The sequence below is a fragment of the Mustela nivalis genome (genome assembly GCF_964662115.1).
Source record: "Mustela nivalis genome assembly, chromosome: 8".
Lineage (NCBI taxonomy): Eukaryota > Metazoa > Chordata > Mammalia > Carnivora > Mustelidae > Mustela > Mustela nivalis.
This window is the reverse complement of record NC_139027.1, coordinates 29,277,226-29,291,439: the sequence shown is the minus strand read 5'-3', so window position 1 is coordinate 29,291,439 and position 14,214 is coordinate 29,277,226. Positions and strand designations below refer to the sequence as shown.

The window sequence follows — 14,214 nt, the reverse complement described above, 5'->3', positions numbered from 1 at the left end:
TGTGTGTCCACGTTTTCTTTATCCATCCATCCATTCGCAGGCAATTAGATTGTTTACATGCCTTGGCTATTGTGAATAATAGTGCAGTGAAGGTGAGGGGGCAGATACCTCTCTAAGTCCTGATTTCAGTTCCCTCAGATAAATACCCCAAAGTGGAATTTGCTGGGTCATATAGTAGTTCTATTTTTAACTTTTCCTCACTATACTTAGAAAGAATATTTTCTCAACTAAAATTATTATGACCTACAGACAAGAGTGAGTCAAAAGTTTTAGTAATATTAAATGTATTAATAACAATACATTTATTTATAATTTATTATAATATATTAATAATTATATAATATATAATATATTATAAATTATTTATAATAATAATAAATAATGACAATTAACAATGAAAAATGTTGGAGTAGACAGGTACTTTTATGAGAAAATTCTAAGTGCTAAGATCGTATCAAAAACAGGAATTAACCAGAAAAACAACAGTGATAACGATACTAGATTAGATATGACTAAGAAAATGATTAAAGTTTATGAATATCTACTAACAAAATTTCAGTGATTTTAATTCTGTAATATATTACAGAAATGTGCAAATGTATAGCTTGATTAAGTTCCTTTTGTTATATCTAAATTTCAGGTAATCAGCATTTAAATATTTTTGCCTTAACATATTTTTATTTTTCATTTTGAATAGAACCTTCTCAAAGTTCCCCTGATACAATAAAACCAATTTTGTTGCTCAGCAATTTGTTGGTCAATAAATAAAGCCTTTTTAAAGATATGTGACTTTAATTATTTTCTAATGCTCTGTTTCATTTTCAAAAATGTTGCAGTTTGGACAGTATATTACATGGTTGCCTAACTTAGCATTATCTAGAACCTACCACATACAGACACGGATGTGGGAATGAATTCAGCTGTGTCATCCTGTCTGTCAGTGGAGAGTGGAGAGTCTCCACCAGGGAGTGATATGGCTAGAACTAGACTGTGAAGGGACCTACATGCCCCTCTTCAGGATTATCTAACCCTGTAGATGTGGAAGTCTGTTGTGGTTTTGAATAAAAGAGTGATAGGACAAAAATAGGATTATAGGAAGTTTAAATAAAGAATGAATGTTACGGATGAGTGGGCAGTGAGAGTGGGAAGATAGAACAGGTTGAAGCCTCCTTACAAGGGGAAGTCTCCTCAGACTTAATCGTTTGGACTGGCAGGATAGAGGGAGAGCTGGAATACGAGAGGACGCCAGTTTTCTCACTTGTCTGATGAAAAAGGAAGATGTCCCTGTTGATAAAATATAGAGATTTTAGAAGAAGGAAAAATATCTTTTACAGGAGGTGATGTGATTTTGGATATTGACTATGAAGGCATGTTGCTGCATCTAAGCAGAGATGGCTGATCGTTCATTGGACATAAGAGACCGAGCCCAGTAGGAAGGCCAGAATTGAGCTTGCAGATTTGGGGCTTTTTTTTGTGGAAGTAAGATAAAGCCATGCAAGTGAATAAATTCTTTTTTTTTTTTTAAGATTTTATTTATTTATTTGACAGAGAGAGATCACAAGTAGGTAGAGAGGCAGGCAGAGAGAGAGAGAGAGAGGGAAGCAGGCTCCCTGCTGAGCAGAGAGTCCGAAGCGGGACTCGATCCCAGGACCCCGAGATCATGACCTGAGCCAAAGGCAGCAGCTTAATCCACTGAGCCACCCAGGTGCCCCGTGAATAAATTCTTTACACAAAATCTTGGAAGAGAACACTGAGCAAAATCCTGATCTTTGAGCAGCAGTTGGAGGAAGGTAGAAGAAATAGCACCAGTGAAAAAAGATTCAAACAAAATACACCATTTGAACAAAATATACCCCTCTTGGTCAGAGGGCTAGGGATTCATGGGAACTAAAGGAAAAAGTGTTAGTGAGTAATGTCACATTGTAGTGATGAAGTCCAGAGAGGGCCAAGAAGAGGTCATTGGATTAGAGCTCACTAATGACCTTCAGAGCCAGCTTCAGAAGGTTTAGAGTGGGTGGCACGTGAGGAGAAGGATATAGCATGGGTAGACTGTTCATACTGGGAGCATGTCGAAGAGATAAGAGTCAAAATGTCATGTACAAGGGCAGAAGAAGCAGATAAATCTTTGCAGGATACTGGAGACCTTTACATGGTTGAGGGCAGTGGATAAAGGAGAAAGTGAATCCAGCGGGTGGAGAGAGTGAAAGTTATATAGACAGGGAAGGGTAACTAGGGAAGATCATTCTAAGGAAGAGTGAAATGAGCAGAAGAGATGAAGGTATTGGCCCTAGAAAAGGAATAATGTTTCTAATGACCCTGGAAGGAATATGAGAGCATTACTATTATAATAGCAATTTCTATGAACCGTCTTCTGTAGTCAAAGCTGGAATGTAAGAGTAAACCATTTTGAGATATTGAGGAGGCTACGGAAGAATTGTGTTAAGACATGGCCTCTTGCCCTCCTGTGGTTTCTATGGGCTAAATGAGGAGAGGAGGCAGAAATAACTTTGTATGTGGCCAGGGAGTAGAGTAAATAGACAGCATGCTTTGGATGCCTAGTGATGGCAGTATGAATGGGGATGTGAAGGCCTCATGCAGATGTTCTTTTCTTTTTTTTTTTTTTTTTTAAGATTTTAGTTATTTGGCAGAGAGAGACACAGCGAGAGAGGGAACCCAAGCAGGGGGAGTGGGGGAGGGAGAAGCAGGCCTCCTACAGAGCAAGGAGCCCGATGTGGGGCTTGTTCCCAGGACCCTAGGATCATGACCTGAGCTGAAGGCATTCCCTTAACGACCAAGCCACCCAGGTGCCCCGATGCAGATGTTCTGAACTGGGAAGAATGGTTGGGATTTGGATGGGAGGCAAAGTTGGAAAAACATGTTTCAGGAAAGGAGACTAGCAGATGCAAAAACTGGCCGTGGAGCCAACAAAGATTTCTTGACAACTATTGGTTTTCACTGTTTATTTTTTATTCAGTTGTAATGGTGATGATGATGATGATAGCAGCTAAATACTGAGTGTTTACTAGGTGCCAGGTACTAGTCTAAGCATTTGCATGTGTTTTTAATCCTCACTACAATCCTTGAGGTACTTACTATTTTTACTCTCATTTAACAAATAAGGAAACAGAAGGTTAAGTAATTTGCACCAGTTCCCACAGCTTATGACGGGTGGAGCTAGGATTTGAACCTGGACTTTGTGGTTCCAGAGCGCTGACTCTTAAGCTCTTTCCTCTTGTCTGTAGAGGACATTGTTAGGAAGTAATGGTGAATTTGGTTGAGGTCTGGTTAGAAGTTACGAGGGGCACCTACGTGGCTCAGTAAGTTAAGTGTCCAACTCTTGGTTTTCACTCAGGTCACGGTGTCAGGGTCGTGAGATCAAGCCCCTCATTGGGCCCTACGCTCAGCACAGTCTGCTTGAGATTCTCCCCCTCTGCCCCTTCCCCATTCATGAGCTGGCTCTCTCTCTCTCTAATTTAAGAAATAAACAAAAATCTTAAAAATAAATAAAACCTAAAGTTAAATAAATAAAGTCTTTAAAAAAGAAGTTATGGAAAGGTTTGAACACAAAACTGTCATTTGAATTATTTTCTTCCTTTCATGAAGAACCACTGGGATTTTCATCAGGAGCAAAGAGAGGTTCTAACTTGGTTGTTTTGGAATGATCCAGCACATAGCCTTGAGTGTCTCTGCAAGGCTGTGGAACTTTAGAGGGTCTGAGGCAGCCCTTCCAGCCCATGCTATACAGAAGGCTCCATATGTGACACAAGACTCTGGCAGCATTGATAATTATCTTTGGAATTTTGTTCGTCCTTGATCTGTAGCGGTCCATTTTTGACATTATCAAAGTTTTTGAAAGAAAATGTTTTTATTGGAAATGGGGTTAAAAGAGTTCCTTTTGTGAACTGGTATTAGCTCTGGTGGAACGAGTCGAGGAATTGAAGCTTACATTCCAATGGAGAAGACAGAATGAACATATGTGAGTAATATGTAGAGAAAAAAGAGATTCTTTCCTTTTTGTTCTTCCTTTTTCATATTGGTAAGCAATAAAAAATGAACCTCTTAAAGTCTCACTTGCGTAACTGCCAGGAAACACGAGCGCTGCAGTGAACATCTGGGTGGTAGCTGTGACTCCCAGGGCAGCAGGGAGGCCGGGAGCCTTGGCGCCCAAACCTAATTCTGAATTCTGGTGGCCACAAAGAACGGACTGTAGGTCGGCCACCTCATCTTTCTGAGCTTCAGTTTCCTTACTTGTAAAGTGGAGATTATAATACCTGTCTCCGTGTGCCACAGGGGACATTCGAGCCTATGTATGTGCAGTGTCTAGATATTTCCAGGCCCATAGTTCTCAGGCATGGATGGTACATCATGGACTTTCTCTCTTGCCTCCTTGTTGCCGTGCGGTAATAGCAGTGGAAGGAAATCAGCGTTGTCCCATTATCTGTAGCCTAGAAAAAGGGAGATACACCCAGCAGGAGAGTCTCATGTTCAGATGACATGTGAATGCTTGAACTACCTCACGTTGCGAATTCTCTGGAAGGAGTGGGCAAATACCGGTGGTAACCAAATCGAGGGGAGGAGTAAGAGCAGGGCACTGAACAAGGAATAGCCTGTCTAGTAAAAAGAAAAAAAGTCTGTGCAAAGTTTATTTGGTTCCATAGTTTAAACAAGACACTGCAATAGAGGACGCTTTTCCTTTAGAGAGAAAGAGAAGCTCAAAGCTGAGGACGTGTGTTTCCTTAGGAAGGAGAACTGCCTATTCAGTATATGAGAAATTTGGTTATAAAAGAATTTGAGAAGAATATGAGCCCCAGGCATCACTTCAGGAAAAGCTGTCACCCAAGAACATTGGTATCGCTCTTGGATTTGTCTTGGGTCATTTCCTGTTTAAGGAAACCACATTCAACCACTTATCTACATTCGGGGTCATGGGAATGAGTCAGGGACGTAAGAGGAGGCGATGGAGAGTGCAGCGCGGCCTTGAGGATTGCTTCTAACGTGTTGACCGTTATACGTGACAGCTGAACAATTCGGGTCAGTCCAGTGAGGAAAACTAGCAAAAGTGTGAGGCTGCTGACCATTCGTTCTGCAGAAATCCTGAGGAGGAAGGAAATTTGAGTAATAGACTCATCATTTAAGAAAGAAAATTGTAATATACAAGCAAATGGTACCTACTGTAGATGTGCTTTAAGACTCTTGTAAAAAAATTAACTTTTTAATTGTAAAAATAATCCAAGCCCATTGCCTAGTGGTGCTTAGTGTATGTTAGCCTTCAAAGTGGCAAACTATTTAGTTTCTTTAAAAAACAAAAACAAAAACATGGCTTAATTTCTATTTTAATTATCGAGGTTAATACATATTGTGATTTCTGTCTTCGTCACACCTGTTGCACACCAGGAACCAGGAACCTTTGTGTGGCTTGAAGCAAATTACTTCCTTTCTATGCCTTGTTTTCCTCTCTGCCTCTTTTTTTTTTTTTTTAAGGATTTTATTTTTTATTTATTTATTTGACAGAGAGAGATCACAAGTAGGCAGAGAGGCAGGCAGAGAGAGAGAAAGAGAGGGAGAAGCAGGCTCCCTGCTGAGCAGAGAGCCCGATTCAGGACTCAATCCCAGGACCCTGAGATCATGACCTGAGCTGAAGACAGTGGCCCAACCCACTGAGCCACCCAGGCGCCCCTCCTCTCTCTGCCTCTTTTGAACTGATTTCTAAGGCTCCTAATTGAATGGCTTATGCCCCTCAAACCTGCTGCCTTTCTGGTTTGTATCATCGGGGTACTCTACTTTGCCACTAGATGGCACTAATGTACCTTTGAACCCAGTCACCCCTGCGTTTTCAGGATCTTGGGTGTGAAGAAGCCTTGGAATTTTGCTTCATCAAATCCCTACTTAACAATTGGGTGACTGAGACTCTGAGGTTAAGTTACTCCGAGCTTCTCGAATCCCACTCACCTGTCTTCCCCTCTATTCCACTCTTCTTCCAGGGGGCTTTGTGAGAGGAACTCAGAGAGAGATCTCATTCTCAACCATTCTTGTCCTTTACTTTATTTTTAAAATAATTTTATTTTTTAAAATATTTTATTTATTTATTTGACAGAGACACAACGAGAGAGGGAACACAAGCAGGGGGGTAGGGAGAGGGAGAAGCAGACTTCCCGTCAAGCAGGGAGCCTGATGCGGGGCTCGATCCCAGCACCCTGGGATCATGACCTGAGCCGAAGGCAGACACTTAACAACTGAGCTGCCCAGGCGCCCCTATTTTTAAAAATAATTCTAAACCATTCTTTAAGTTCATATATCTTCTCATTCAAAATAAGTAGTTGTCTTGCTTTTGTGTTTCTGTATTGGCTCCCTCAGAGAAACAAGCTAGACTGTCAGCTTCTGAAGATGATTGCCCTAACGATAACTAGCTTGCCTTCACAGTTCGCCCTGGAATAAGCTCTACGGATATCTCAGTCAGCTTCTCTGCCCATGATTCTCTGTCTCTGTTCCTGCCCAGTCCCTTTGATAAGACGTTTGCCTTTCAGCTCTTCCCTGCGCCTGAATATGGTCATCCCTTGAGCTTCATCAGTGTCCACTTGCCTAAAGAGAGCTTTGAGGGGATAGACTCCAGTTCTTAAAAAATTGATCTGCTGAGTTTCCCAGCCCCTGTTGACTGAGTTCTTCTGTTCCTTTCTCACTGTATTGGTGACAAGGATGGTATTGCCATCAGTCTTGGCTGAATGTGGGCAGAATGGTACAGTGCCTCCCACTGTAGACATGGGCTCTGCACTCCCATTGACTGGGTCAGGTTTCTCCTGTGTCACTGACTGACTTTGTGACCCCTTATCATCTCTCTAATGAGGGTACTGTTTACTATCTTGCGAGGCTCTTGTGAGGAAGCAATGAGGTAATGTGTGGAAAGCTCCTGGTATCCATTCTTGGCACACATTGTACATGCTCATTAAGTGCTAATATTCTCATTGCTATTGTATAGAGAGGAATAGGAGAGACTATAGCATATGAAAGGTAGGAGCCTAAGGGAGGGTCTCAGCCAGAAGAAGTAGATTTTTTTTTTTTTAAGATTTTATTTTTAAGTAATCTCTATACCCAGTGTGGGGCTCACAGTCACAACCCCAAGATCAAGAGTCACATGCTCCACTGACCGAGCCAGCCACGTGTCCCAAGGAGCTAGATCTTTACTGAAGAAAGAAAGGAGGGATGCAAGGCATGCTGGGGTCTTTGTCAATGTTTTGTAGAAACTGTGTAGAACTGTGCTGCCCAGTGTGGTGGCCACTAGCCAGTCTGGCAGTTGAACACACTTGAAATGTAGCTAAAGTCAAAACTGAGATGTGCTGTAAGTGCCGAGTACATAGCAGATTTCAAAGACTTGGTATGAGAACCATGAATATAAAATATTTCAATAATTTTGCCTACTGATACCATGTTGAAATGAGACTATTTGGATTTGTAGAGTTAAATAAAATGTCACTAAAATTAATTTCACCTGTTCCCTTCTACTCTTTAAATGTGGCTTTTAGAAAATGGGATGACACTAACATCATATTCCCCCCCCCCCCCCGTGATTGCACTCGACTGGAAGGTAGAGGTCTCTGGGATTCAAGCATATACAGTTTTAATTTGGGGAATCATCCTTGAAGTTTTTTTGAGGCTTTTGATTTTTTTCTTTTATGATGTTCTGTTCTTAAGAGCATGACCTGAATCAAGATGCTAGTCACTATTGGGATTAATAGTTTAAAATGAAAAAAGTAAGAGGCACCAAATATTCTCCTTAATCCTCCAAATTCTGAGGACCTCAATGGAAAAGCAAGGTATGAATACATTATTTATGGTTTAGTGGATCAGCCAAAAGCAATTAGAAGATCTTAGAGTTTGTTTTTTAAAAAGCCATTTCATGATTTCAAAGAATAGGGTGTGTGCAAGTCATCTTCTATGTAATTATATCTTATCAACAGATGGAATCTACTAGCAATTAATGATCCTAGAATTTTCCTTCAGATGCAAATTATTAAAACAACAACACAAATGCCAAGTGAAAAAAAAAAAAAAAGAGAGTGCCGTAATACTATTTATCAAATTAAGTCATCTGCCTGATTTTCATTAAATTTATTTTGGTTTTAAGACACTGGTTAGAAAACATTGGCTTGTTTCAGAACCTTAAAGGTAAATAGTAATCTTACCACCAGCTTGTTTTAGAGCTGTGAATAATTGCTAATTTTAGACATTTGTAACCTTTGTCTTCACAGGTGAATTGAAAAATAAAGCTCTTTATTTACATCTTGAATTTACACTTGCTTTTTCTTTTTTTCTTTTTTTAATAACAACACATGGGAAATAGTTTTGTGGGAAGTTTGTTTGCAGAGAGCAAGCACGACACATGCGTTTTGAGAACTTTGAGGGCAGTTATCATTGTTCTTGCTTTAGTCCCCTGGTGAGGTATCCCTCCTTCCAAGTAAACTTGTGACCACAATACATGGGATATAAGATGCTATCAGTTGTAACAGGCACATTTATTTTAAGTGCCACCTTGTATAAAAAAATGCCTCCAATAAACTCTGACAAGGGGTCAGATCTATTTCAGAGATGTTAAAAGGTGAAAAAAAGGTGTACCTTGTATCTGATGAACTATAACACACAGATGTTCAAACTTGGACCTTGGTTAGAAGTTAGAGAGCTTGTTTTATGTATCGTTTATAAGTTAGCATCAGACTTTAGGCCCGCTCAGAACGTATCATCACTGAGGGTGGTTTGGTCTCTCCATTCTGTAAATAATTGACAGAAGGAAGGTGTGATGAGGTCATTTTTCAGTTTCTGGTAGTCTCTTGATTTGAAAAAGTGAATTCTAACTTCACTTCAACCTAGTATCTCTAGCATTTCCCCCTCCCCCCAAACACATACTCACCCCCTTTTCAGCCAGTACCTATCCCTCGAACAAAATCTGTTCTCCATAAAGGCTCCTGATAGCAGTTATTTATAGCATCTTGTGAATTCAAGGCAAAGTGTTAAATTGCCCAAGGATGTTTGCTTTCTAGGCCTTATCTCTAATTATCAGGCTAAAAATCTTTATCTGCTTAAAAACCATTCAGGTCTCAACTAGCCATATGGAACACGTTTTGTGGAAATGGCTGGGGGAGGAGGGGTGTGTGGGCCGTGTTCGCCACTGCCTAGCAGAAGGACAGATAACAGAGCACCTCACTTCCTTTCCCACCCTGAAGGGTGCCACCAAACCTGTCTGCCTGCTCCCTGCCTTTGTCCTGCAAGTCAGCCAGCGCTCAGCCACCTTCTCCTGCTGCCCTTACTAACTGTATCCGAAAGGAAAGCAAACTTGACCCCCACAGCTGCATTTCTGACTAGTTTCATTGAATTTTTATCGGTTTTATCTTCCTTTTGATAGAGGCTATTGAATTTTAAGGAAACACTGTGATATGAAAAATTCTGTTGTAATTTCAATAGCTACTTCCTAATTCACCTGTTTTTTTCTAAATGTCTCTGCTAACACATCTTGCTGACTCAAGTCGGGCTTTCCATTTTCAACGGCTGGTCGGTAATCCAGATTCCCACCCTGCTTTTCTCCAAATTATTTTCAGGCATGCCTAAGCAGATACATGAGTTGCTCATGGTTAAACTGCAGAATTGTTTGTGAACTGACTTGAAGATGAAAGCAAGAGTTTTTCTCCTTCTCAAGTTTGTCATACATTTATCCTTGTGAATCTGCTGATACTGTGATAGTTGACACTCAGTAAAAAGTTTAGATTAATCCCGCATTCATAGTATGAGGGTTTATAGATAGAGCTCTGGATGGCATTCATGGTGTTTGGTTAACACAAAGAATGGTCTTTCTCAGAAAAGATGTGCAGTGATACTACACATGCTTTTGGTGTTATATTAGTTTTGAAAATTATATGAAAAAATTCACCACCACCCCTCAATTTCCCAAATGGAAATGAACGTAAAGTGTAAAATAAATATCCTATAAATATCTCTATGTGTTTGAATGACTTTGAACTTTTGTCCTTGCAGCTGGGGGTGTGGTTTTCTCTTGGCTGTGCCTATTTGGCCTTGGAAGACTACAGAGGTTCAGCGAAGGCATTTCAGCGTTGTGTGACTCTAGAACCGGACGTGAGTTTTCTCGGTCTGCTTTCCTTCTCACAGCCCTTCGATATTCTCTGAGTTACTTGGATTGTACTGTAGTTCAGAATAGCAATTACAGTGGGCATACAGTTTCAGTTCTACAAGATGAGTAAGTTCTAGAGATTCGCTGTACAACATGGAGCTTGTGGTTAACAGTACTGTGTTGTATACTTAAAATTTTGTAGAGAGAGTAGATCTCATGTTAAATGGTCTTCTCTCAAAAAAAAAAAAAAGATAAAAGAAGGCAAAAAAATTCCAATTTTCTATTATTTTATGTTAAAATGAAAGAACAGCAGTTCCTTTTGTGTTGGAAGAAAGTATACCTTTGACAGAAGGTCACACATTAAGTAAATGATTTATAAACCTAGAAATAAGTTTCTTCTTATAATAGCTAAGTTTTTCATGGGAATAATTTTGATGCAACAGTTTTTTAGGCAAAATTATACTTACCTGAGGTATATAGCAAAATATCACATCTATTTTGTCATTCAGTAACATGTGCTGCCTATGTTAATTGCATTCCTAGAAAGTTCTTTTCATTTACAGTCTTTTTATATTTAATAGTTTTACTGAGATGATAAATAATTCACACCCCATATAGTTCCTCCATTTAAAGGAGGATTTCTTTTTTTTTTTTTTTTTTTTAAAGATTTTATTTATTTATTTGACAGAGAGAGATCACAAGTAGGCAGAGAGGCAGGCAGAGTGAGAGGGGGAAGCAGGCTCCCTGCTGAGCAGAGAGCCCGATGCGGGACTCGATCCCAGGACCCTGAGATCATGACCTGAGCCGAAGGCAGAGGCTTAACCCACTGAGCCACCCAGGCGCCCCTAAAGGAGGATTTCTTAATATATTCAGAATTGTGCAACCATTGCCACAATCAATTTTAGAACATTTCATTTTCATAAAAAGAACCCCCTGTACTCATTAGCCGTCACTCCTCCTTTCTTCCAAACACTTTCCACTTCCCACCCTCTGCCTCCTGCCCCAGGCAACCACTAAAGTACATTCTATCTCTAGATTTGCCTATCCTGGACGTTTCGTATAAATGGAATCACATGCTCTGTGGTCTTTCGTGGCTTCTTTCACTTTGTTCTGTGTTTTCACAGTTCACCCATGCTGTTGCTTGTATCAGTAGTTTTTTCCTTTTTGTGGTCAGATAATATTCTTTTATGTGGGTATATCACACATTACCTGTTTGATCATCAGTTGATGGACATTTCGAGTGTTTTTACTTTTTAGCTATGATAAATTAGGTTGCTATGAACAGTCATTTAAAAGTTTTTAGGTGGACATACGTTTCTGTTTTTCTTAGATATGTACCTCCCAGTAGAGTTCCTGGGTGTGTTAGCTCTGTGTTCAGAATTCTGAGAAACTGCCAGACTGTTTTATGAATCACCATTTTACATACCCACCAGCAGATGTGCGGGGTCTTAGTTTCTCGGGATCTTTACCAGCACTTGCTGTTACCTGTCTTCAAGTCATCCAAGGAGGCGGCATCTCGTAGTGGTTTCATTTTTCCATCGCTCTGACGGCTAGCAATGTTGAGCATCTTTCTATGTGCTTATTGGCCATTTGTGTCACATCTTTGGATAAATGTTTATTGATACCCTTTGCCCACTTTTTAGATTGGGTTAGTTGTTTTTATGTTGAGTCATAGGAGGTTTTTATACATCCTGGATAGAAGTCCTCATTATTGGATATATGATTGGTTGGACTGGTTGGTTGGAAATTAAAGAGCTCCTAACATTGTGTGTCCTTCAGAATTTCCATTTCAGTTCATGGCTCTTTGGTAGTTGCCCTCTGCCTGGCCTCAAGTTTTACCTGGCACATATATAGCTTAATATTCAGCCAAGGACTAAAGGAGAAACTTATTGATGTTTCTGGAGCTTATTCTCTGCACAGATCTCACTTCCCTGTTTTTTGCCCAGCAAGTTCTGGCGAGCTTTTGAGTCCTGAACTCTGGTCTCTTTCTTTATCCCAGCAAGACTTGCTGTGCTTCTTTTGGTTTCTACCTCTCTGTACTGAGCCTTGAAAGTGCCTCTAGATGGAGGTATAGGTTGATTGTTGAGATATCTCTCAGTTTACCATCTCTCAAGGGTCATACATAGCCCCATGCTGTTTGTTGTGTGACTTTTCAAAAACTATTCCCTAAATTTTGTCCAGCTTGTAGCTTTTTATGTTAATAAGCCTAGTCTGATACTAGCTGTGCAATGTCTGCAAGCAGACATTAATTTTTAAATCACACATATGAACTTGAAAACTATATACTCTATATTTTACGAAGAGTTGAACAGAGAGGAACAAACATAATTCATATCATTCAACATTTATGTAATGACTTTATTTTTGTCATGGCACAGAGGAATAGGTAGAGAAGTACGTTTGATTGATGAAATACTTAGAAATAACACTGGAGAACACATACTTCTTTCTTCTCCTATCTGATGAAGGATGATGGTAAAATAGCAAAGGCTTTTAAGATATGATAAATAATATTCTGCATCACCTTGAATTTGTAATAAATCTATATACTGTGTAAATTATATTGCAGATTATCCTGTTACTTTGGAAATTTAAATTTGGAAATCTTAGCTAAATTCCAACTGAGTGCTATAATAGTTGTGTCAGTTTCTTGAGTACTTTTGTTTTAAATTATAAAGTTAATTTTAATTTATTTCATTTTCTCATATACCTTAAACATACCTTATGAAAATTGTGGTTGTAAAGAGCACCTCTTGGACTAGAAAAATATGTTATACTTTGGGTTGTAGGAACTATGCTATTACCTAAACGAGAATAGCCTATAACTGAGTTCTCTATCATTTCAGAATGCTGAAGCTTGGAACAATTTATCAACTTCCTATATCCGACTAAAACAAAAGTAAGTACATCAAACAAATATGAAGAACTCAGTTTCCAAAATGAACAAGATTTTTTTCCACTGAACTTAGTGCCTTTACTCCTTTCCCCTAGGCCCATCCATACCTTTGAATTATAATGACTTACTATAGCCATTTGAATTCTCAATGTAGTTTATTTTTCTAAAGCATTTACTGTGTAATAAAATAAGAAATATTATTTGGAATCTTATTTGATACTGACGTTTTGCATCCTTAATTCCATTACACGACAGGAGGATGTATACCTGTCGTTGGTCAACTCAGTTGGTGGATTCTTCCTGATTGCTTGCTGCATATTAGGTATTACTGAGAAATACAAATGTGAACCAGTGTCTTCAGGAATTATAGATTTAAAAAGTAAAATATCAGGCTGTGTTATTTTAGAAGTCGTGCATGGTAAATATCAAGTGGGAAATAGAAGGAGAGCTATAATAACCGTACGTGATATTTGTAGAACCCTCGATCTATGCCAGACACTGTGTGTGGGTCTCAGAAGAGAGAAGGATTATGGTCTTGGTTCTGGAACTCCTCTGAGAGAATGCAGGACTCAAGCTAAAATTTGAAGAAGGGGTAGATGGGACAGAGGGAAGCCTCTCAGGCAAAGGGAAATGTGATCACATGCAGAGCGAGTAACCTACACCAGCCGTGGATTATAGTGAGGTCTGTAGAGACAGAGAAGGTTGGAGTCAAATTGCAGTGTGTTCTGATGATCTGACTAACAAGTTGAGATCGTCCCGTTGGCAGTAAGATGCCAGAGCTTTCAGTGGGGGCAGTTTCATGAAGAAAGAAGCATTTGGGGAAGATTTATCTGGTGGCGGTGTGAGACAGACTGGAGAGGAAACTGGGGGCTGGAAACCCAGTCAGGAGACAGCTGCTGTAACAGTCCAGGCGGGAGATAACTCGTCTGGAAAAAAAGGGGCACATGCCAATTTATAAAGGGGACAACCAACTGGCCTTCTTGACCGGCCATAAAAAGCCAAAGGAAGGGAAGAGACAAGGATTGGTATTGCGAGAGTTTTAGCAAATGAAGGAGAGGATGGATCTGTTTCCATTTTCATTTGGCCTTATTTGCAAACCTAATTTAATTTTTCTTTGTGGATTCACAAGATACTTCTGAAGATATCATTAAATCCACATTACACTGAAATACTTCTGCTGCACTTGGATGACAAGCTACATAAATAA

General features: G+C 39.7%; 1 protein-coding gene across 1 annotated transcript in view; it reads left to right on the top strand.

Annotated features, from left to right (window-relative positions):
- Positions 1–14,214, top strand: part of TTC27 (tetratricopeptide repeat domain 27) — a 172,042-nt gene that overhangs the window by 125,333 nt on the left and 32,495 nt on the right. Inside the window, exons 14-15 of the mRNA XM_082745658.1 lie at positions 10,018–10,116; positions 12,958–13,010. Of these exons, the coding sequence (XP_082601784.1) occupies positions 10,018–10,116; positions 12,958–13,010 (152 nt within the window). The remainder of the gene's footprint in view (positions 1–10,017; positions 10,117–12,957; positions 13,011–14,214) is intronic.